This window comes from Gallinula chloropus (genome assembly GCF_964237585.1).
Source record: "Gallinula chloropus genome assembly, chromosome: 27".
Taxonomy (NCBI): Eukaryota; Metazoa; Chordata; class Aves; order Gruiformes; family Rallidae; genus Gallinula; species Gallinula chloropus.
In genome coordinates this window covers 527,274-549,240 of record NC_140112.1, presented here as the reverse complement: position 1 = coordinate 549,240, position 21,967 = coordinate 527,274, and the positions used below count along the sequence as shown (strand labels likewise).

Sequence of the window (21,967 nt, the reverse complement as noted above, 5' to 3'; positions counted from 1 at the left end):
CCAGCCCCTTGCTGTGCCCTCCGCTGCCTTTTTATCCCCCTTCTTGCCCTTGGTTTCTTGTTTAGAAGAGCTGATGCTTCACATGTCTCCACTTCACCCCTTCCAGGGGCTTAGTGGCATCGCCTGTTCAGCTCTTCATCTCTCTTCTCACCAGCTCCTTGACAGTAACCCTGGGTTGCTGGAGTGCTTGGCAGGTCTTGGGCTGCATGGGTGCTTTTTAAGCAACGGTGGGAAAGCCGCTGTCTTCCTTGTGCCATCACCCAGGCCAAGGGACACGAGGACAAGCAAGAAGATGCCTCGAGCATCTTCCCATCTCCTCTCCCTTTGGCAGGGGCTGAAGCCCTCCCTCTTTATCTTTGGCTCCACAGGCTGTGAGCCGGGCTGTACCCCAGGGAACGAGGAGAGCTCCAGGCGTGATCTGGCTACGAAATTCACTCTCTAATTTATTTATTTATCTATTTTTCCTCCCTGCCTGAGGCTCCCAAGAGCAGCGTGGCACCTGTACAGCCTGCCTGGCGGTCTCGTGTGCCGGCAGAGCTGCCTCAGCTGCAATACAGACACCGTGCCGTGACATATCGCTGCAGCTGGCGAGCGGCAGCGCCTGGTGCTGAGCTTCCCTGGGGTTCCCGGTGCTGCCTGCTCCAGAGGAGCTTTCTGCCAGCATCAGGTTCTCCCCATGGGCACATGGCTATGCTGGGAGCATGGATCTGGTGTGGCCTCTGTGATGGAGACAGCCTGGGGGGTGACCCAAGCTGGGGAGGGAGCTCGTGTTCCAGAGTGAACCTGAGTTAAATATTATTCCTGCCTCTGGAGCAGGGAGGCTGGTGCATGGAGGAGGGGGAATGCAGGGGAAGGAGGGCAGGTGGGATTTGTGATGCTGGTAGTGGGGGGAAAAATCAGGCTGGTGATGGAGGAGCTTGAGCTGCTGGGCTGTAGCAGGGCTTGACCTGTGCCTCGTGAGGGTCATGATGCTTGTGATGGTCCTGATGCTGTGGAGCTGGAGGAAAGCTGTAGTAACAACCCGCCTCTCTGCATTACTCAGAGCAGGGGGATTGATCCTGTGTGCAGGCAGAGAGGTCTGACTGTATTTGCCCGGGGTTGCTGGGGGAAGTGAGGGTGAATCAGCCATGAGGAGCTGGGACCAGGAACTTGGCTTGGCTGTGGAAAAACTGAAAGCACAGCTGATCTTTCCTGGGTGTCCTGGTGCAGACGTGGCTCTGAGTCACCGCATCCTGCTTGGGAAAGTGTAGGGGACCCGAAACTTTCCTCAGAGCTGCCAAGCAGGGTGCTGCTGGCCCCAAGGATGGGTTTCTCTGAAGGGTCCTGCTGTACCCACCTATGGGAACGGGGCTGTGCTCATCACTCAGGGATGTGGCTGTGGAATGAGGGGGGAACCCTTCCTAAAACCAGAACCCCCCCCGTGTCCCAGCTTGAGCTGAGAAAGCGTGAAGCTCCTCAGCCTGCATGTTCCAGTGTGACTAGTGCTGGCTATTTTTAGTTGTCCAAATTAAGCTTGCCTAAACGATGTCTTTTGAGGTTTGTTTGAGGGAGGAGGCCTGGAGTGGTGTTATTTCCCCAGTGACGAATTGCTCTTGCATCTGACCCCAAACGGACTGCCCCAAAAATGAAGGGAAGGACCGAAATGTCTGCCTGTGTTTGGGCAGGATTTCCTCCCTGGAGAGCTGCAGGGCACCTGGGGGGTGTTTCCCAAGCGAACAAGGGATCTCCTGGGGGAAGGAGGAAACGAGCAGCCAAGGCCTGCCCACCTCCCCGTGGAGAACAACCCAGCAGCAGAACCTCATCCCACTACCTGCTTCGGCATCCCCAGGGATGCCCCTGTGCCCCTGGGAGCCGGCCTTGCAAACGCTCCTCTGCTCTGTGGAGTATTAAATCCACAGGCTGCTCTTCCCAGGGGCAGCTTGGATTACTCTGTGTGCTCTGGGTGCCAAACGCAGCCGATGGTGGCTCCCAGAGGAGACGGCTGTTTTGTCTGCTGGGGATGTGTGTGTGGGGGGGAAGAGGCTGGAGCCATGGGTCAGACTGCTGAGATGTTGCTCTGTAGGTGCCTGGTTTGGGGGTGGTTTGCCTTGGAGAGTGGAGAGGTGGCTGCTCTGGTAGCCAGCAGATGCTTGAGGGCTTGGGGCAGCTGGTCCCCTGGGTGAAGGGTGAGTCAAAATCCTTCTGCACCATGCTCTGGCTCCGTGTCTGCTGCTAAATTCTGCTGTGGTAACTCCTGACCCGCTGCCTTTCATCTCTGTCCATTCGTTGACTCCCTTCTTGGCATTGTTATCCTGCTCTTCCCATCTCATCCCCATATCTGTGGACCCGCTCCTCTCTGGGTCTCACCTCTCTGGGTACCAGCGCATCCCGTACCGCCTTTACCCAGCTCCTGGTGCAGGAATGGCCCTTCCTCCTCCTCCTCCTCCTCCTCCTCCTCCTCCTCCTTTGCCTTCCCTGCAGCAGCTGGGTGTTTCTCTGCAGGGCAGCAGCCAGGGAATCCTCTCGTTCCTGCAGCTGAACGTGAAATGCATCCAATCCTTGCAAGATGTTGCAGACTGTGCTTCTGCAGCATGGAGCTGTGAGAAGGGGGGGGCTTGTCCTCTGCTCTCTGTGGGCATATGCAGCCTGGAGTGAGGAGGCTGGAGGTGTTTCCTGCCCCATCTGGCACTTGGTTCAGGGGACTGTCCCTTTTCCCTTTGGAAAGGACAACAGAGGATCCTCCCTTCCTCCTCCCGCTCCCCCGGACGCAGCTGCCTGTGCAGACAGACTGTGTTGCTTCTCAGTGCCTGAGACCTCTCTGGGCTTCAGCCCTGCTTGAGGGGAGCAGTTTGGGCAGAGCATCGCTGAGAAGGGACCCAGAAAAGCAGATGGAGAGAGGAGGAGCTGCTTTCCCTCATCCCAGCCCTCAGCCCTGGGACCTGTCTGGCTACATCCCCTTGTGGGGGGGCTGTGTGGGAGCAGGGTGCTCCCCAGGCAGAACAAGCCCAGGTGGTGCTGGGAGATCCCAAACAGTGGTGATGGGGACTCCAGACCAAGCAGTGAAACTTGGCTTTGTGTGTTCCCACTGACCTTGTTAGGCAGAGACCAAAAATGCCTGCCCAGACCCAGCCTAGGGCCTGAGGATGCTGCCAAAGGACGTGATGATGATGATGGTGGACCCAGCTACTTTGGGCAGCTGCCCTCATGTGCATGGGGCAGCTGGGAAAACGTGGGGGCAGAGAAAAGGAGCCAAAGCTTTGGGGTGGGAGGGGATTACAGAGTGACCCCAGGTAGGATGCCTGGGGAATCCTGACCCTCCCAAAACCCCCGGCACTAAGCGGGACTTGGCATTTCTCTGCCCGGGTGGCAGGCGGGCTCACTGCAGGCAGCATGCCTGCCTCCTGTCCCCCCAGGACCAGTCTGGGGCTCTGGTGTCAACTGGGGAGCTGGATTGTGACACTTTATTCCCAGTGGATTGCCTTGCTCTGTCTACTCACTGCTGAAGGATCACCCCTCACGCCCACACTGCGGCAGTGATCTCTGCCCTGTCACTGGGGGAGCTGCTGTTACCCTGGGTTAGTGCTGGTGATACCCACCTGTATAAAGGGCAGAGATGGGCAGGGACTGTTACCCAGCCTCCCATGGCTCCTGTGCCTCCAGGTCGAGCCAGTACAAGTGGCTGTGAGTCACCTCGAGTGACCCCAGGGCCACACTGGGCTGGGCTGTGCCACGTGTGTCTGGTTTGCTCCTCGTGCTTGCTGGCTGGCTCTGCCTTGCTGGCTGGGGTGGGGGTGCTGGGCACTGTGACCCCTCCCCACCCACATCATAGTGTCCTCATCCCCATCACATCTTGTCCTGGCTCTGCAGTGAGCATCTCTGCTTTGAGCAGAGCTCAACCCAAGATCGGGACTCTGAGCGTTGTTCCAGGTTCAGCAGTAGTGTGGGTTGGGGTTGGGTTGGTATTTTGAGGGGGGGGCCTGCAAGCTGTTGTCCCTCAGCACCATGGGGAGCAATTTATGGGTGCAAAGGATGTGTGTGGTGGCAAAGCCTTGGGGGGGTGTGGATCAGTGCCACAGGGGTGGGAAGGCTGCCCCATCCCAGGAGGTGTTCAAGGTCAGGTTGGATGGGGCCCTGGGCAACCTTGTGCAGCTCCAGGCCTGGAGGTTGGTGTCCTTGCTGTGGCAGGGGGTTGGAGCTCTGTGATCCTTGGGGTCCCTCCCAACCCAGCCCAGTCTGGGATTCTGGGATTGTGTCCTATCCAGAGGGATGTGGGAGCCGTGCCAACAACTTCCCGCTGCCACTTGAGGAAAGGGATATCCCAGTTTCTCCAGGTTACTGGTACAGCTGGGAACTACTGGGGTGTTGCCCGAAGAACAGGGGGAGGGAGTGTGTGGGGTTCAGACGCTGTGTAAACAGGATGGCAGGTCAGGACAGTGCTGGGAGCCTGGGGCATAAGGGCGTGTGTGCCTGCGCAGGGGCCAGGCGGTGCCAGGAGTGGCGATGCCCAGCGTGCTGAGGCTCTGCTGCTGGATCAGGGTGACAGCAGCATCGTGCCAGGTCTGGCTTTGGGGTGCAGAGGGGATGGTCCCCAGGCACTGCTGGGAGTGAAGCGTGTGGTGCCTGTAAGGATGCTGGCAGTGGCACCGAGTGACAGGGCCAACCCTGTGTCTAGGGTGAGTTGGCCTCTCTGTGCCAGCCCAGCCTGGGTAGGGTGACTTTTAAAGCCACAGTTAACAGCTTTGAATACCTGTTAAGGGTTGTAGAATGCATGGGCACCTAGTGCAGGCAGGGACCTGATGCTGCCTGGAGCCTGTTAGCTGGCTGGGCATCGCCTTGGAGCTGTGGCTGGCGCTTGCAGGGAGTGCAGCTCCAACTGAGAACCTTTAAAGAGCAGATCTGGGGAGGTGTTTTCCCAGCCCCACATGCCTCCCCCTGCATCCCTCTGCCTTGGCTGGGTTGGGGATTCTGGGTAAGGGGGTACCCCTAAAGCCTTGGGGTGGTGGGATGCAGCAGAGAGTGGGAGGGAGAGCCAGGGCTGGTGTGACTACGTGAGGTGAGGACTGGGTGCTCTGTGGGTCACCCTGCATGTAGGTGGGTGCCTGGGATGGGTGTCCCCTTATCTCCAACCCCTCCCCAGCTGCCACAGCAGCTGGCTCCTGTGCTGTGCCAGCATGCCACACTCCTTGCTGGCATTTCCCATCCTCCCAGCCCTGCTCCTGCCCGTGCAGCTTCACTTCAGCATTCATTTTTCAAGCAGATTCCCACTATTTCCTTAAATCATTGTGCATCCTGCGGCTGGAGAACCAGGGTGGTGTGGGACAGGGCGTAGCACAGACCCCAGGAGCCTTGCTGGGGACTGGAGGGGAGGGGGCTATATGTGCCCCCTCCCATAGCACTCTGCCTTATCCCAACAACTGGCTTGGATTAGCTTGGATTAGCTTTTCCTTCCCCGTGCTCTCCTGGCCCATCTGGCGCTCTCTCCCTTTATTTATTGGTACATATTTTCCAAGCTCTGATTTGCCTCTTTGGTGGAAGCTGCCACCCTGCCCAGATTTCCTCTCCTGATGATGTCCCAGGCTTTTTGCTCTGCGAGGGTCTAATTTGGTGCCCGGGCTGGAGGTTTTCTTCCCTTCGTATAAATATTGCCTTTCGGTCTTCGGCCGTCTCTCTCTCCCTCCCTCCCTCTCTCCCTCCCTCCCTCCCTTTAATTAGACTTCTTACTGCATGGAACAGTTTGCAGTTATATATGGAAAACAGCCTACACTTTCCCAGGAGCGGGGCATGTCGGGAAGGGAAGCGGCGAGCAGCCGGCGCGCTCTCCCTGGGAGCCTGTGTGTTTTTCCTATCACAGGCACACTTTTTCCTCTGCTTCAGTTTTTAACCCTTTGGGGCTGGGAGGGGGCCACACAGCTCCCCCTCCCCCCCCCACACCCTGCTTCTCCCTGGTTTCTTGCTTGTCTCCTTTGCCTGGAATAGCCTCTCTCTGCTTGGGATTTGAAATGAGAATCTATGGATTTGCTGGTGGTGAGGGATGACTCCTGGCTGGGGATTGGAGAAGTTACCCTGAGCCCAGCGAGCTGGTCGGATGGGATGGGATGGGATCCAGAGCAGGACTGTGTGTGAGGACTGAGAGCTGTGACAGTTGGGAGCTGAGGGTGCAGGACCCCCCTGGATCCAGAAGCACCCATCCCATTGCCTTGTCCAGGGGGTGTGTTTCTATCCCCAGCCCTTTGCTGTGGCCTCAGGGCTGCTGCCAGCCACAGGGTCAGCATCTAAGCAGTGGGTTGTCCCAGCCTGCTTTTGGAGGCAGCTGGGGTTCCCCTCCAGTGCATCCCCACTTTGGGGGACCCCATGCTCACTGGGCAGGCTGCGCAACCCAGCAAAGCACTGACTACTCCTGTGCTGTCACTCAAGCTCTGCTTCTCCTGCCTCAGTTTCCCTCGCTGTGAGAGAGGGGGCTGTTTGGGTTAGCCTCTCTCTTCTGTGTTTGCATCGGCTTTTTCCTCTTCGCTGAGCAGGGCTGGAGGCAGCAGCTCATCCCAGCACTCCAGCAGAGAAGGTGAGTGCTGCGCTCCCCCTCCACGGGGCTCGGGGTACCCCAAATTGCCCCAACCCCACAGGTTCAACCTCTCCTCCTGGCTTCCCAAAGAAAGCAGATGCTTCTCCCAGCCGCTGCTGGGAGGAAGTGACGGGACCTATTTTAAGCCCCCGGGGATCTTCAGGGTAGGAATCCCCTGTCCCTGTGTAATACTGCTAAAAATACCATGGCTGTACCCGTGTCTCCTGGCCGATCGCTCCCTTGTTCTTCGGGTGCTGTTTGGCCTGTGAAACACCCTCATGCTCCCTAGGCTGGTGCTCCCTTTGCTGGTTTTTCCTTTATTTTAAGCTAAGCAGTTCCTTTGCTTCCTGAATAGGACGGAGAAAGGTGGGAGTGGGGATCTCCTCCCTGCTCAGAGGCTTGGGGGAGTGGGGATCTCCTCCCTGCTCAGGGGTGTTGCTGCCTCAGTTTCCCCACCTGCGTAAGGGTTGTGCAGGGAGCTAAGTGCTGGATCTGTACCCAGTGCTGATGGGCACAGCAGAAGGCACCTTGCAGCATCCCTGCCTCCCCCCTTGCTCTCTTTGGTGCTGGGCTGGTGGTGGGGGCTGTGCTGGGTCTGGCTCAGAGCCTGGGCTTCTGCCAAAGTGCTGGTGTCCTCTGGCTGTGCCCCTGCTCTGGGACCGTTCGGGAGGGCTCTGGAGCAGAGAGCACCCGTTGCTCAAGGCTGGGCTCTTGGCTCCCCTCATCCTGCTTCCCACACAACTCCTGGTCCATGCCCTCTCCCCAGGCTGGCTGCTCCCAGCTGGACTCTGTGCCCCAGCACTTCTGCTCCACAGGGTGGGCTGGGAGACACCCCCCCCCAGCACCCCTGTGCCATGCAGGAGCTGGGTGAAGCTGTGTGGGGACGGGGTGCCTGAGGATGGGATGCCCACCCCCCCCCAACAGTGTTGTCAGGGCTTTTCTCCCTTCTGGGACGGGTGGGTGTCCAGGGGTGCTGTGAGGATCCGGATCAATCTGAGCATGGGGCTGGGATGTGCATCCTGGGAGCAGCCCAGCTGGGGTGGTGGAGCTGCAAGAGGAGTTTGGGAGGTGAAGCCCCAGCCCTGGTCTGGTGCAGAACTTCTATCCCCATGTCTTCCTCCTGGGTTTTGGTGTCAGCTCAATCCCAAACCTTTCCCTGTGCTGCTTTGGACCTGCTTGTTTGCTGTAGGCTGTGAAACAGCACTGGGAGAAGCCTGGGACTGGGTCTGTGGCAGGCTGAAGTGTGGGATGAGAGGACAACCCCTGCAAGCAGAGGGGGTGGGGGGTGGGTAACTTGTCTGTCCCAGCCCCTTCCCCACAGAGCACTGGGAAGCACTGGACTGGGGGTGGGGGGGAAGAGCTGGAGTAGAGCTGCCTGATACATGCCAGCTGATGCCTCGTGGTCCGCTGAAGGGTGCTGGGTGCCCACTGTGCTCTGGGGCTGAGGTAGGAGGAACCTATTTCCCAGTGCTGAGTTGGGAGGGAGAACGAGCAGATGCAGCCTGCTGCTGGGGGGGGGTGGGGGTCCAGTGCAGCCCCCCCAGTCCAACAGCCCTCACCCTACACCAGCGATGGGAAGGGGATGCTGTGCCCCTCTCTCTGAAGGCTGCAGGCTTGAGCACAGCAGGTATTTGGCGGTGCAGGAGGGGCTGGGGTTTGGGCTCTGCATACTTCTGCATTCCTCCACCGTCTGCGCTACCTTGTAAAGCACCAAAGAATAATGAGAGGAGCTGGGGTGATTTAGTGCAGGCGCCGGGAGAGAAATACCAAGGCCTTAGATGGAAACATTCCCCTTGACAGCTTGCCTGGAGACTCCCTCCTTTTCCTTTCTCTCTCTTTTTTTTTTGTTCCATATCCCCCCCCCCCCCCTCCCCCCGAAATTCCTGGGCAGTTGTGCCCTTCAGCAGGGGGAAAACCCAGGGGTGAGGGCAGATTCCTGAGCCCCCCACACCCCAGGCTCCTCCAGCAGCTGTGCCGGTGGCTTTCACACGTGGATGCATCAGGGATGCATCACGCTGAGGCTTGGGCAGCAGGACTCGGGGTGGGGGGGTGGCTCTGGTCCAGGGGCTGCCCTGGCCATTGGGCTGGTGGCGGGCTCAGGGTAGCAGGTTTTTTGGGGAGCCACGTCATGGATCCTGAGAGCCGCGCTTGTTCCACGCCTCCGCACCGCGCCTGGTTGCTCTCCTGCCTCCAGCCTCTTCCCCTGCCTTTCGCAAGAGCTAATTGCTGCCTTGGGCATGCAAAAAAAACCCCAACAGTTTCCCTACCTTCATTAACAGGAGGCGAAACACCAGTGAAAACAGAGCAGCAGCAGCTGGGATTAGTGGGCTGATGGCAGCAGCTCGTGTTCCCCTATGGAGGGGATGCACTTTGGGAGGGGGTCGCCTCTGCCTGCCGTTCTCCTGTGCTGTCCCCATAGCCTTGGCCCTTGGTGCTGGCTCAGGGCTGCCATCCTTTTCTTTGGTCCCTGCAGCAGGAGGAGGAAGATGGTGCTTGGGGTGGGATGATGCTTCTGTTTCTTACCCATCTGTGGTCGCTTGGGTGCTGGTGTTTGGGGTGTTTAAAGAGCTGGTCACACTTCTCATCCCCTGACTCTGGTGTCACTGGGGGTGCAGGGCAGTGTCATTAATGAGAGGGTTTTGTTTCCTTTAGCCTGTGTTGAGTCTCTTCTGCCCATGACACTGATTGTGGAATGATCCCTCTTAATCCTTATCCCGACTCCTGAGCCTCCCAATATCTATCTTCTCCCCTGTCCAGCTGAAAGGGGAGTGATGGAGCAGCTTGGGTGGGCGCCAGGCCTCCAGCAAGGCTCAAACCACCGCGGTTGCACACCCTGTGTGAGGATGAGTGTGCAAATTGGGATGAGTGTGCAAACTAGGGCGTGTGTGCAACAGCTTGTTTGGGGCCACGAGCCCTGAGTTGTGCCCTTTGACCATGGGCAGCCCTCGGCACGTGTGCTGATGCTCAGTGTGCGGGCTCTCCCTGCTCCCAGCCCCCAGGTCAGGGCTCTCCCTGCTCCCAGCACCTGGGCAGCGTGTGTCTCAGCAGAGGCATGTGGGAGAGTTACTACAGGCTCTGCTGCCCGTGGGCTGGTGCAATTCATGCTCCGGCGTCAGGGGAGGGCGGGGAGCTGGGGCTGGTGACGGTGACATCTCAGGGCCGGCAGCTCCTTCCCGCGTGTCACTCGGAACCAGCGACCACGCGTGACAGGGTTACACGTTGCCTACGGTAACCGGGTGTGTATTTCTTGTCTCTGTGTGTGTCTGTGTCCCCGTCACCTCCAGCATCCCAGCGCGCAGGGGGTGAGGGGTATAGAGGGGGGTGGGAGTCGGCACCGTGTGGGAGTTGGGGAGTTTTCACTCTGCTGCCTTGTGGAGCTGCTGCCAAGCCCCCACCCCCCCACCCCCCCTCCCCACCCCGGGTTTCCTCTGTGGGGATGCAGCAGGAGAAGATGCTGCCTTCCCCAGGGTGCTGGTGGGTCGGTGTAGGACAAACCCTGAGCTCCTCTGGCCCCTGCAGTGATTTCCTGCTGGAGTTGGTGTCCCCTGTGCTGCAGACCGAGTCGCTTCTGTGCTGTGACTCGGTTTCCCCAGGTGTGGTGTTGCTGCTTCTGAGCTCTGCCAGGGCTGTGTGCGGCCCTACCACTTCCTGGATGTTTTGCTGGGTCCTTTTCCAGTTGCAGGGCTTTGGGGGGGGGGGCACATTTAGTGCCCCCACTTTTGCAGGGTGAAGGCTGGGAGCTTCTTCCCCTGCTGCAGTGCCAGGGAAATGAGCGGGTCTTGCAGTCACTGGGGTCTCCCCCGTCCCAGGATTTGGGCTCTTGTTCCTGGGTGCAGCAGCTGCAGGGTGTGTATTGCCAGGGGTTTCCCCGCTGTTGGGTGCTGGGATGGCCCTACTGGGGAGGGAAATGCCCCTGTTCCCTCCCCTGGGGAGCCCTGCAGCCCGCCCTGAGGAAGCGGATGCTGCGGTGGGAGGAGGTGCCCGTGAGCTCCCAGGGGTGATGCAGGAGCTCCCGGCTGGGGATGGTCTCAGCACCCCTGTCCCAGGGGAAGAAGCAAGGAGAATATGGATGCTGGTGATACTGGGAGAAGAGGGTCTGGTCCCACTCCCTTGCTGCATGGGTGCTGGTGCAGGGTGCCCTGAGTGGAGCTCATCCCCGGAGAGATCTCTCCGGGGTGTTGCACCCTGTGCTTGTTACACCCTTTTTGCCTCTTCCACCCTCCCCTGCACAGGCACAGCCCCTCCATGGCCCCTTGGAGCTGCCCTGACTGTGAGTCACCATCCCTGCTCCTTCCATCCATCTCCCAAGGATGTGACAGCTCCTGGTAGCTTGTGGGGTGCGCTCCTTGGGGTGTCCCCTCCTCGGGGTGCTCCGGCAGGCTGGCATGGGAGGGGTTAAGTGCAGCAGGGGAAGGCTTGCCATGGGTGTTGGTGGAACAGGCTGTGTGTGCTGCCATCTGCACATTGCGATTTGGTGAGTGTGCAGGGGAGGGGCCCCGATCCCCAGCGCCTGTGGCCCCCCTGCTCCATGGGGAAAGGTACAGAGGAGGATTTGGGGAGCAGGGGGGCACAGAGATAAAACGTGGTTGTGACCTGTTGCTGCTCAGAACCCACCCAGCATCGGTGTTGCCGTGGCTTGGGAAGTGCTTCTCATCCTGTATTGCCCCAGACACGTCACTCCACCTCCGTTGTGTGGGAGATGCACCCAGCTCCAACCCAGCAGGCGCTGGGATGGGGAGCTGCACCCTCCCTGTGCTCCCCACGTCTGCCAAGCGCAGTGTCTGCCCGAGCTGCTCATCGGTGGCACCAGGCAGGGTGTGCTGTGCAAAGGTCCCAGCTCAGGCATTCCTGTGCCGAGAGCCCTGCGCCCACCCCCGCTCTCCCCACGCACTCACGGCGAGGGGCTGCACCCCTTGAAGGGTCCCTTCCCCTCCTGAAACACCCTCTGACAGCAGCAGTGCTTAGTGGGACTCCCCTGGTGATTTTTCTCAGCAGATGCAGCTGTTCCAGGGGCTTTTTTCGGCACCCTGCTCCCATGTGGGACCACAGCTCCCAGCAGCTGACAGCGGGTGCTGAGCAGTGGTGCAGTGGGAAGGAGAGCTGGAAGAGCTCCGTGGTCTCTCCTAGGATGCTTTCAGCCTTAACAGAACAGTTTTTCTACTTTAATTGGCTGGTTTTGGCTTTTGGAGCCTGTGTGTCCATCTGGAGAGTCTGTCTGTCTGTCTGTGGTCATGCTCTGGAGCTCGGCACAGCCGCTCTGCTGGGGATGGAGCTCAGCTGGTAACTGCCACAGAGAAGAATCTTAGACACAGGCCAGGAAGGGTGATGGTGGGGGTTTGGAGGTTTGGTTGGGGTGGGTTTTTTACCACACCACCCCCCGGCTTGGCAGCATAACCAGCATCCCTGACAGCTTTACATTGAGTTTGCCATGGCAACCTGCAGCAGCCAAGTGTTCCCAACACCCCACCCCTAAAGTGGGAGAGGAGACGAACCCTGGTGGGTGCTGCATGAGGGGCAGGACGGTCCCCAAGCAAGGGCCAGCTTGTGGGGCTGGGAAGTGGGCAGCTTCTGTACCAGTGCAGCTGGGAAGATGCTGGGAGAAGGTGAAACTTTGCTCAATGGGCCTGATCCTGCCTGGCTGAGCAGGGTTTGTGGCTCTGGGCAGGGCAAGCAGCGCCTGGTGTTCCCTTCCTCAGCATGATGCTCCCTGTACCCTGGATGGTGGGACATGTCCAGACTGGAGCAAGACACAGGGGGAAGCTGAACTGAGGCATGGATTTTCCATCTCATCCTTGGGTAGGGAGAAAGAACCCACCACCTGAGCTTGGGTAGGGCTTCCTCCATCCCTGGTCACTGCCAGGGTGCTGCTCACAGACCGATGGAGCGCGCAGGGCTGAGCAGGGAGGATGTGTAGGGCTGAGCAGGGAGGATGAGCAGCGAGAGCTGCTCAGGCAGTAGCAGGTTCCTTTCCTGAGGTGGGAAGATGCAGAAGGCTGTCCCAGCGCTGTCCCCAGACAGGACGGAGGTGTAATGCAGCCGTTTATTATTCTGGGCAGGTTTGGCTGCAGCACCGCATCGGCTTCGCTGCTCCTCGCCAGCCGCTCCCTCCTTCCCAGAGCCTGTGTGCTCCTTCCCCTCACACCCCAGCCCAATGGGTTGAGATACTCCACGTCCTTTACTACTGTCACCCCCAAACTCTGCAGCCACCCTTGTGTGCTGCTTGGGGATGCTGTTTAGGAGGTGAAGGAGCTCCAGTGGGGGGTCCTGTGTGGCTGGTCCCCATGCAGGGCTGGGCAGTTGGGCTCCTGCTTGGGTTTCCCCCCCCAGCCCCAGGCTGTGTTTTCTTGCTGAGGGTACCCCTGGGGAGCACTTCTTCCTCTGCAGTGCCTGTGGGTTTTGGAAATGAATTATTAGAGTTAGGGACAGCCTGCTGAATGCTGCTGGAGTCATTAGGAGCTCGTTAGAGCCTTAACTCTTAGGGAAGCCTGAGCACAGCTCTTCACTTGACTGGGATGGATCCTTCCTGGCCTGACCAGGGAGTTTGTCCTGTTTGGGATGGTATAGGGATGAGCCAGAGATGGGGGCTCTGACCCCAAAACAGGGCTGGGAGAGGATGCTTAAAGCAAGCAGCAGGAGTTTTTCCCCTGTCATGGTACCTCCTTTCTTCTTGACCGCTGGAGTGAGTCCCCAGGGCTGGAGCTGCTGGTGGGAAGGAGCCTCGTGGCTGGACACGGGCTGGTGATGATCGGTGCCCTGTGGGTTCCTTCAGGGATAATTACAGACTAGGCTGTTACTGTCTTTCTCTTAACCTCTGAGCTCTTCTCAGTTGCTATGAAAGAGGAAGAAAACCCAGAGTGTTGAGGTGGAGGGAATTATCTATTTTTCTCTTGATCAGCAGGAGCCTGTTTAATTGGACCTGCCACCTCCTACCTCCCACTGCCAGCTCCTTGAGTGCCTTTAAATGATAGATGAGCTCAGTTCCTGAGGAGCTGCAGGGTGACCAGGCTAGACATGGGCAGGGGTGCTAGGGCAGGGATGCTGGGGATCCCCACATTGTGGGGCAGCAGCAAAGTTCTGTCCCTGAAGTGTGAGTTTGGGTGTCCCTGGAGCTGCAGCAGTGGTGGGGTGGGGGAACAGGGACATCCTTGTGCTCCCCAGCCCTTTGCTGATAAAGGGACCCCTCCCATGGCGGTGGCTTGTCTGGGGTTCAGTTGGTGCTTGTTGCCTCCTGATAACACTGGCAGCTGCCCTGGGCATTGTTGGGGGTGGGGGGAGCTGCTTGCAGGGGCTCTGGGTTGGGTGTGCAGGGAAGGGGGGGGGGGGGTGTTGCTTTTTTTGGAGGGGGTCTTGTTGCTCCAGGGGTTGTGAAGCTGGTGTGACTGGGGCTGGAATTGGGGTCCTCTGCTGTGGGGTGGATGCTGGTGTGGTCCCATGATTGTCTGGAGCCCATCTCTTGGGTGTGCAAGGGCTGGTGCAGCCCACGTGCTCCAGGGAAGCAGCAACCGGCATCTCCCCTCCTTCCTCCTGTTACCCAGCCACTTGCTCTGCCAGCTCCCCACTTCTGTCCCGGTGCTGATGCTGCCTCAGTGGCTGTTCTCCTGTCCCTGTTCATTGATCTTGCTCTCAGAAGGGGTGTCTCCATTCTCCTAGAGAGCCCCTTTTGCAGACACTTTGTCTCTGCAGCGCTGGGGAAGTGTCTGGGGGCAGAGCTGGAGCATCCTTTCCCCCCTCTGGCCTGTGCTGCTCTGCCCACTCCCGTGTCCCTAGCTGTGCCCAGCACCCATCCTCTCTGTCTGGGATGCCAGCAGAGCACCCCAAACCCTTGGGGCAGGGGGGGGAGCTGTGGGATGCTCGTGGTCCCTGGCAGGGCTGGGGCGTAACGGGAGCTCGGGGTGGCGAGAGCCGATGCTTAGAGCCCGCTCACTGCCTTGGTGGGGACAGCACAAGAGCTTGCACACAGAAAGGATCACTAATGGTGTGGGTTTAGTACCTTCCCTGGTTCCTGCCAAGCCTCTAGACCCACGAGGAGCCTAATAGGTGCTGCGAACCCCCTTCCACCAGCACTGGCAAAACCCTTCTGCTTACCTGCTGGCAGCACAGCGAGCCGGCGCTCCTGCCCTGGGACAGCAGCCCGCAGAGGAAGCAGCTGCTTTCCACTGCTGAGATGTATTTTTAACCTAAACCGAATGGGACTGTGTTTGGTTTTGTCTTCTCTTTTTTCCCTTCTCCTGGGCTGGGCAGCTCGGGGGCGGGCGGGGGGGGGCTGAGCACAGAACCACCTGGGTGCCCTTCCTGCCCAGCCCCACCAGCTGCTCCCGGTTTTCCCCGTGGCGTGGCTGAGAGCCTGTGAAACGCCCTGCTCAGTGCTGAGCTCCTCTGAGCTCAACTTCTGCTCATCTAGATTTATTTTTGGTCAAATCATGTTAATTCCCAGCGCTGGGTGAGCAGACAGTGGGGCGCCCACCCTCAGGTCCCATCGCTCCCTCTCACCCATCCCATGGGGCACGTGCGGTTATTAGTAGGTCTCCTAACGATGATATTTTTGTTTCCCATCCTTGTTTTTGCAGCTCCAGTTGCTGTGGTATCCAGGGAGCCCTCCTCCTTCTGCGGGAGATGCACGCTGGTCGTTGCTAAGGTCGCCTCCGCGGTAACATGCACATCCTGTTTACACCTTTATCCGGAGAAGTTGGGCTCGGTTAGAGGCACCTTCTTCACCCGGGAAGCCCCCAGGGAAGGGGCCGTGCTGAGCATCCCCTCGCCGGACCCTCGAGGGAGGGTGTTGCAGGAGCCGCGAGCCGGCGTCGCCGTCACTGTGCCGGCAAGATGACGAACAACGTGGCCGACCATCACCCCGGGAACTCGGTTGCTGAAGGCAACCATGAAGGGGACTTTGGTTGCTCCATGGTGGAGCTCAGGAACCTCATGGAGCTAAGGAGTGCCGAGGCGGTCGCCCGGCTCAATGACTCCTACGGTGGCGTGCAGAACGTCTGCAAGAGGTTGAAGACGTCGCCAGTTGAAGGTAAGCGGCCATTTTTGGGGTCTGCAAGGTGGGACCAGGCTGCTGGAGTCCTGCTGGGGCTCGAGGTGGTGGTGGCACAAATAAATGTCTCATGGCTGAGCTCAGAGCGTGGTCCCGTTGCACCAGGCATCGTCCATCGGCACCCCTGTGGGAGGTGGCTCCTGCGTTGTGATGCAGCGATCGCTGACGGTGGAGAAAGGAGGATGGAGCAAAAGGGGAGCGTCTTCCCTGGGGGTTCCCCCAAGGCGGAGCCCTGCATCCCTTGGGAGGATGGAGCAGAGGCGGGGTGTGGGCAGGGGGATGGAGTTGAAGGGGCATGAGAAGGGGGTGGGGGGTTGTTCAGCAGCGCTGCAGGTCAGGCCCAACCTTTCCCATGTAATAATTTACATGGCTTAGGGCAGGGCTGTGGGTGATGGATGGAGGGGGTAAAGGTTGGAGTGTGCCCAGGGAGGTGTCTGGGCTGCGCCGAGCTCATTCAGAGGGTGTTCATGTTGGACAGCACGTTCCCAAAGGGGCTCGCTGTTGGGGATGGGGAGATGCACCCCACATCTGTAGGGCTTCTTGAGCTGCTGTGTGAGTGTGAAACCTCTCTGGGTGCCTCTGAGCATCGCAGAGTTGAGCAGTGGAAGTGATGCTTGCCTGGTCAGCCCTGGGAAGCCATGGTAGAAGGATGTCACCCCCTGCTCCCCATGAACTGGGCTGGCTTTTTGGGGCACCCCCATTTCAAAGGGTGGGGTGGCTGTGGGTGTTGTTGCATGGCGATGCACCCTTAGAAGGGGGGTTGGGGGAAAGACCCCCGTGCTTACAGCACTGAGGGTTTACCTGGGGCCAGGACTGGCACTGGCAGGATGTGGCCCCATGGTGGCTGTGTGGGATAGGGGCTGTGGAGGGGACACAGAGGGGCCATGGCTCTGCAAACTTGCAGGTTGTTATTATTAGTGCAGTAAGCTGGGGATTAGCATCTTTCCCAGCTGTGAGCGGGACCGGGAAGGGGAGACAATATCGGGATGTCATTAGACAAGGGGGGGGACTCCCGGTGGAAATACCAAGTCCAGGTCGCAAAACAATATGCTTGGCCCTGCCAAACTGGGAGCACACTCCTTTGGGGGTGGGGCAGGAGGGGAGGGGGGGAGCAAACCCGAAAGGCTCTGCCTTGGCCCGAAGGCTCTTGCTGAGGGTGAGGCAAAGGGCTGACCTTTGATCCTGAGGGCTGCTTCCATGAGCTGGTGGCTGTTGCTGCGTCTTGGTGTATCCCTGCCTCACCCTTTTGCTCAGGAGGTGAGCTCTGCCTGGCCCAAATCCCATCCTGTTGAACACAGAGAGTAAAGAGAGGTTATTTCCAACAGGTTGGGATGTTTGGGAAGAGCGAAAGCCCAGGGCAGCCTGGCTGAGGTTTAGTGATACATGATCTGGGGGATGCTGGCTGTGTGTTGGCACGTGTGGTGTGGGGCTGCTTCCCTCTGGAAAGCCCTTTGCAGAGAGGTGGGGATGACTCAGACTTGACACTGAGCCCCCCCTCTATCTGTAGACCCCTCCCAAGATGTCACTGCCAGCCAAAGCCCAGGAATTTCTCTGGGCCCACGGGCATGAGATAGGTGCACATCCCAGCTCTGTACTGCAATAGGCAGCCCCATATGGATGGCTGTGTCTGGCCCCGTGCTCATTATCCCTCTGCTCATTATCCTGCTGGGATGATGCATGGGCAGGGTACTGCTCTTTGGGGGTCACCAGGAGAGGCAGCGGGTACCACAGAGCCATCCCCCAGGAATTCCCTGGGTGGTTTGCTCTCCTAGGATGAGCTCCCTCCACAGCCAGGGTCTCTCCAGCGTGGGGCTGGGAGTCTGCTGGGACCTACTGCTCTCCCTTGGGCTCTAAGAGGTGTTGGGGGACCCCAGCCCCTCAGGGCTCCTTCTCACAGGGCTGGGTGATGGGGGAGGGGGGTGGCTCACTGCTTTCCACCTCCTCCATCAGCTGCTGCTTGGGTCAGCGGGGTGGGAAGGGGAGCTGAGAGGGGTGGGAAGGGGAGCGGAGCGCAGCGCCGAGGCACGGGTGGCTCTGGTGAGTCACCGGTGCGATGTGAGCGTCTCCCTGCCCGCTCTCCCCTGGGTGACAGTGTCAGCAAGCGCTGCCCTGACTCACCCGCCAGCTCCTGGGGCTGCTGCCTCTGCCTTGAGCTGGGGGCTCTTTGCTGGGGGGTTTGCTGCCCAAAAGCAGCTCCCCTGGCCTGCAGTGCCTCCCCTCTACCCAGGGACTGGTGACCGCGCAGGGTTTTGTCCTCCTGCTGTCACGTGTGGCCTCCATCCAAACTGTCTAATCCACCCCATCTCTAATTGCTTCCCCCAACCCCCGGCCTGGAGCGATGTGGTGGCAGCCTGGACCCTCTGTGCGTGCCCAGGGGTACCTGCCCATGGCTTCTGCTCTCTGCAGCCCTCCTCTGTACCAGCACAGGCACATCTGCCCTCACGAGGCCCCAGCTGGAGTCCTGTGTCCAGAGCTGGTCCCTGGATACAAGAAAGATGTGGGACTGTTGGAGAGGGGTCAGAGGAGCCATGGAGATGCTCAGAGGGCTGGAGCAGCTTCCCTATGGAGAGAGGCTGAGGGAGCTGGGCTGGGTCAGCCTGGAGAAGAGAAGGCTGTGGGGGGACCTCATTGCAGCCTTCCAGTCCCTGAAGGGAGCAGAGGAACAGGAGGGGAATCAGCTTATTAAAGGGCAGAGACTGGCAGGACAAGGGGGATGGAGTGAAGCTGGAGGAGGGAAGGGTGAGATGAGAGATTAGGGGGAAGCTCTTTGCAGAGAGAGTGGTGAGGGGCTGGAACAGGCTGCCCAGAGAGGGGGTGGGTGCCCCGTCCCTGGGGGTGTTCAAGGCCAGGTTGGCTGGGGCCCTGGGCAACCTTGTGTAGCTCCAGGCCTGGAGGTTGGTGTCCCTGCCTGTGGCAGGGGGTTGGAGCTCTGTGACCCTTGGGGTCCCTTCCAACCCAGCCCAGTCTGGGATTCTATGATTGGAAGGTCCCTCCTTCCCCAGCCCCCCCAGAGTGGGGGGCTTGCCCACGAGTGGGACGATGGCTTTGGAGAAGCCACGCATGGCACCTCCTGTGGCAGCATCCTTCCTCCTTACACAGGAGTGTGTGTGTGTGTGCCCGACACGCCTGCCCGCGGCACACGCTGCGTCTGCCCAGCTCCAGCACCGGTGTGACTCAAGCACTGTGGTTAGCCATGTTTTCCATCCGCGGGGCGGGCAGCCTTCCTGCACGGGTTGGGCTTGGGGAGGTTCTTGGGGGCCGGGAGATCCCAGGATCCTGCTGCCCCGTCACAGCTGGGTGGGACAGCTGTGGCCGTGTCCCCTCCCCGCAGCCCTGGGGTGCAGTCACAGCAGGGTGCGGGGGTGTGTGAGGGGGGGAATGGAATTCACCCTGCTGCTTCCTCCCGGCTGGGATGTGATGGAGGTGGTGGGGGAGGTATCCCCTGAGCAGGGAGGGTTTGGTACCCCCCAGGAGGGCATCGCTGCCAGGCTGCTCCAGGCACCGGGACGTGCCCGGGGCCAGGCATTACAGCCCATCCCGCCTGCCCTGCCCGGTGCATCTCGGGAGCTGGCAGCAGCCCCACGGGCCATCTTAAGGTGGAGAGCTGGGGGGCCCAGCTGGGTTAAGGTGGTGCTGGTTAGGGGAGGCTGGTTGTCCTGTCTGTCTCTTGAACCCAGTTGGTTTTTAGTGGCTCTGCCGCAGGGATGACTTGGGGGGCAGCGGGGGAAGTTTGTCATCTCCATTACTGGCTGCTCCCCACGGGGGGATGTGTGAAGGCTGCTGTGCTGCAGGGCTTCGGGGTCCCCTTCAACTCACCTCTCCCTGGGGCTGCTGGAGGGGAGCAGCTGGAGGGGAGCTGCATCTCAGAGCTGCCCTGCCCCTTTCCTCACTCCCACCACCCCTATTTTTTCAGCAGAAACACCCCCACATCATTTCCCCCAGCTCCCCGTGGGAGCTGCTCCAGCCTCTGCAGCCGGGATGCGTCCGTGGGGCTCGGGCCGAGCTCGGAGACGATCCCGCTGCGCCGAGTCGCTCTCGGTGGTGGCTGCTCCTCAGAGCTGGCAGGAGAGGAGGGATCAGGTGGCTCCAACAGCTCCGAGCGCCGCTCGCGCTGCCAGATTTACGGCTAATTTGATGCAGCATGTAAACAAGCTGGCCAGTGCCAACTGGCATTAACTGGCGCTCGGGCGCTTCGGGAGGCTGTAGCACTGGGGAGAGGCGGCTTGGCGTGCTCACCCCATCCCTGTGTGCTCTCCTGCCCGTGTCTCCAGCACCATCACGTCCCACCGGCTGGATGTCACCTGCCCCGTGGGTCGTAGGACCAGAGCCCCTGCCTGGGTGCCCCCACATGAAGGGCAGGGAGCTGCTCCTTGAGGGGGTCCCGCTGGTGCTGGTGGGGGTGGTGGTGATGGGGTTTATCCTCATCAACTTCTCTCTCTTCTCCAGGACTGTCCGGGAACCCGACTGACCTGGAGAAGAGGCGGCAGGTCTTCGGTCAGAACTTCATCCCTCCCAAAAAGGCCAAGACGTTCCTGCAGTTAGTGTGGGAGGCACTCCAGGACGTCACGCTGATCATCTTGGAAATCGCAGCCATAATCTCCCTGGGCCTGTCTTTCTACCACCCTCCTGGTGGGGACAATGAATGTGAGTCCCTGGGGTCCCCATGGCACAGCGGGGTGCTTGATGGGACATCCGATTGAGCTGCTGTGCCCAGCCTGGGGGGGAACAGGGCTTTGGGACAGGTGCTGTTGCTGGAAGGTCACCCTGTGGGCCCCTCCACCCTGGTGCAGGTGGAGCTGGCAGCTCTTTATGTTCATCTCTTACTGGGTGGCTTCTCCTTGTTCTTGAGGTTCTCAGCACAGCCCCATCCACACCAAGGGACCTGCACCAATAGACATCTTTAGGGGTGCAGCTGTCACCAAGGCATGGCTCAGAGCCACTCCTTGCTGCTCCCCCATGAGATGCCCAGAGACTGAGAGGCACCTCAGTGGCTTCCCACCATGGGCTTCTCTTTTTGGCTTGGGCATGGAAGGACAAGGCTGTACCTGTGTCCAGGGTGGGCTCTCCCCGTGTGTGGCTGGAGGAGCTGAGCAGGGTTGGGGATCTGGAGCTGCAGAGAGATGGTGGCTCGTTCAAGGGTCACGCAATGGAGGGATGGATGTGTGCTGCAGCTGGAAAGAGAAGCTGGTTGTCCCATCTCCCACCCAGACTCAGCCAAAAAAGAAAAGCAGAATAGAAGGGAGGGGGGGAAATACCTCCAGGAATGTGAAATCCCTTTTCTGAGAGCAGGGAAAGCCCTTGGACCAGCTCAGGGAGGAGGAATAAGTGTCTAGACAGCTCTGGGAGTGTTCCTTGAGGGAAGGTGGTCATCTTGTTGTACTCTCTGTCCCACTGCAGTGTGTGGCCAGTCAACTGGCGGCGTGGAAGACGAAGGCGAGTCGCAGGCTGGCTGGATCGAGGGGGCAGCTATCTTGTTTTCTGTCATCATCGTTGTGCTGGTGACTGCTTTCAATGACTGGAGCAAGGAGAAGCAGTTCCGGGGCCTCCAGAGCCGCATCGAGCAGGAGCAGAAGTTCACGGTGATCCGCAAAGGGCAGGTGATTCAGATCCCGGTGGCCGAGATCGTGGTGGGAGACATCGCCCAGATCAAGTATGGTGAGTGGAGGTGGTGGTGGTTGGGGTCTTGTCCCTCCAGCTTGGAGTGTGGGGGTTCTTCCTCTCTCCTCCTGCCTTGAGCAGAAGCATGGTTCCTCCAGTTCTTGAGTTTCCCGGTGTGCTGTGGCTGGGAGCGATGGAAGATGCTCCTGTGGAGGTGATAGAGCTCTGCTTGGCTGGTGGAGCGAAGCCAGGCTTCTCTCACAGCTCTGGGTTGCTTTAGTCATCTGCTGGTCTCAAAAAATGATTCACTCTTGCAACTGTGTCCTTGTTGGTGAACGTCTCCTGAGCAAGGACGATGTTGCCCTTGGGCTGAACTCGGTCCTGCTCCTTGTTTACCAGGGCGTATGCTCATCCCATGCAGCTCCTGTCAGCAAGGAGATTGGTCCAGTGTGATGTTTGGGTTTTGCCTTCCTCAGCAGGCAGGTGACAGGATTGATTGTGTAATGGTTTGGATGTACCAGGAGCTTTGGGAAGGATGTGGTGTTAGTTCTGTAAGACCAGATGGAGCAAGCTGAGTGAAAGTCCTCTCAAAGAATGCTTTTGTGGATTCTGGAGCTATTGGATATCATCTTATACTACCCATCTGTCTTCTAAAACCCATCTGCTGCTTTTCCTCCCTCTAGGTTTTGTCTGAGACTGGGTTTTGAGTCCTTTTGCTGACGTATGAAGCCTCCTCCTGGGACTGGGCTGAGCTGCAGCTCCCTGGGCTGGGGCTGAACCCCCTCTTTGAT

General features: G+C 59.4%; 1 protein-coding gene across 1 annotated transcript in view; it reads left to right on the top strand.

Moving 5' to 3' along the window:
* ATP2B4 (ATPase plasma membrane Ca2+ transporting 4) overlaps window positions 1–21,967 on the top strand; it is a 48,673-nt gene that overhangs the window by 6,016 nt on the left and 20,690 nt on the right. The window contains exons 2-4 of the mRNA XM_084276060.1: window positions 15,106–15,557; window positions 20,025–20,222; window positions 20,976–21,233. Coding sequence (XP_084132186.1) covers window positions 15,362–15,557; window positions 20,025–20,222; window positions 20,976–21,233 — 652 coding nt within the window. The 5' untranslated portion in view covers window positions 15,106–15,361. The remainder of the gene's footprint in view (window positions 1–15,105; window positions 15,558–20,024; window positions 20,223–20,975; window positions 21,234–21,967) is intronic.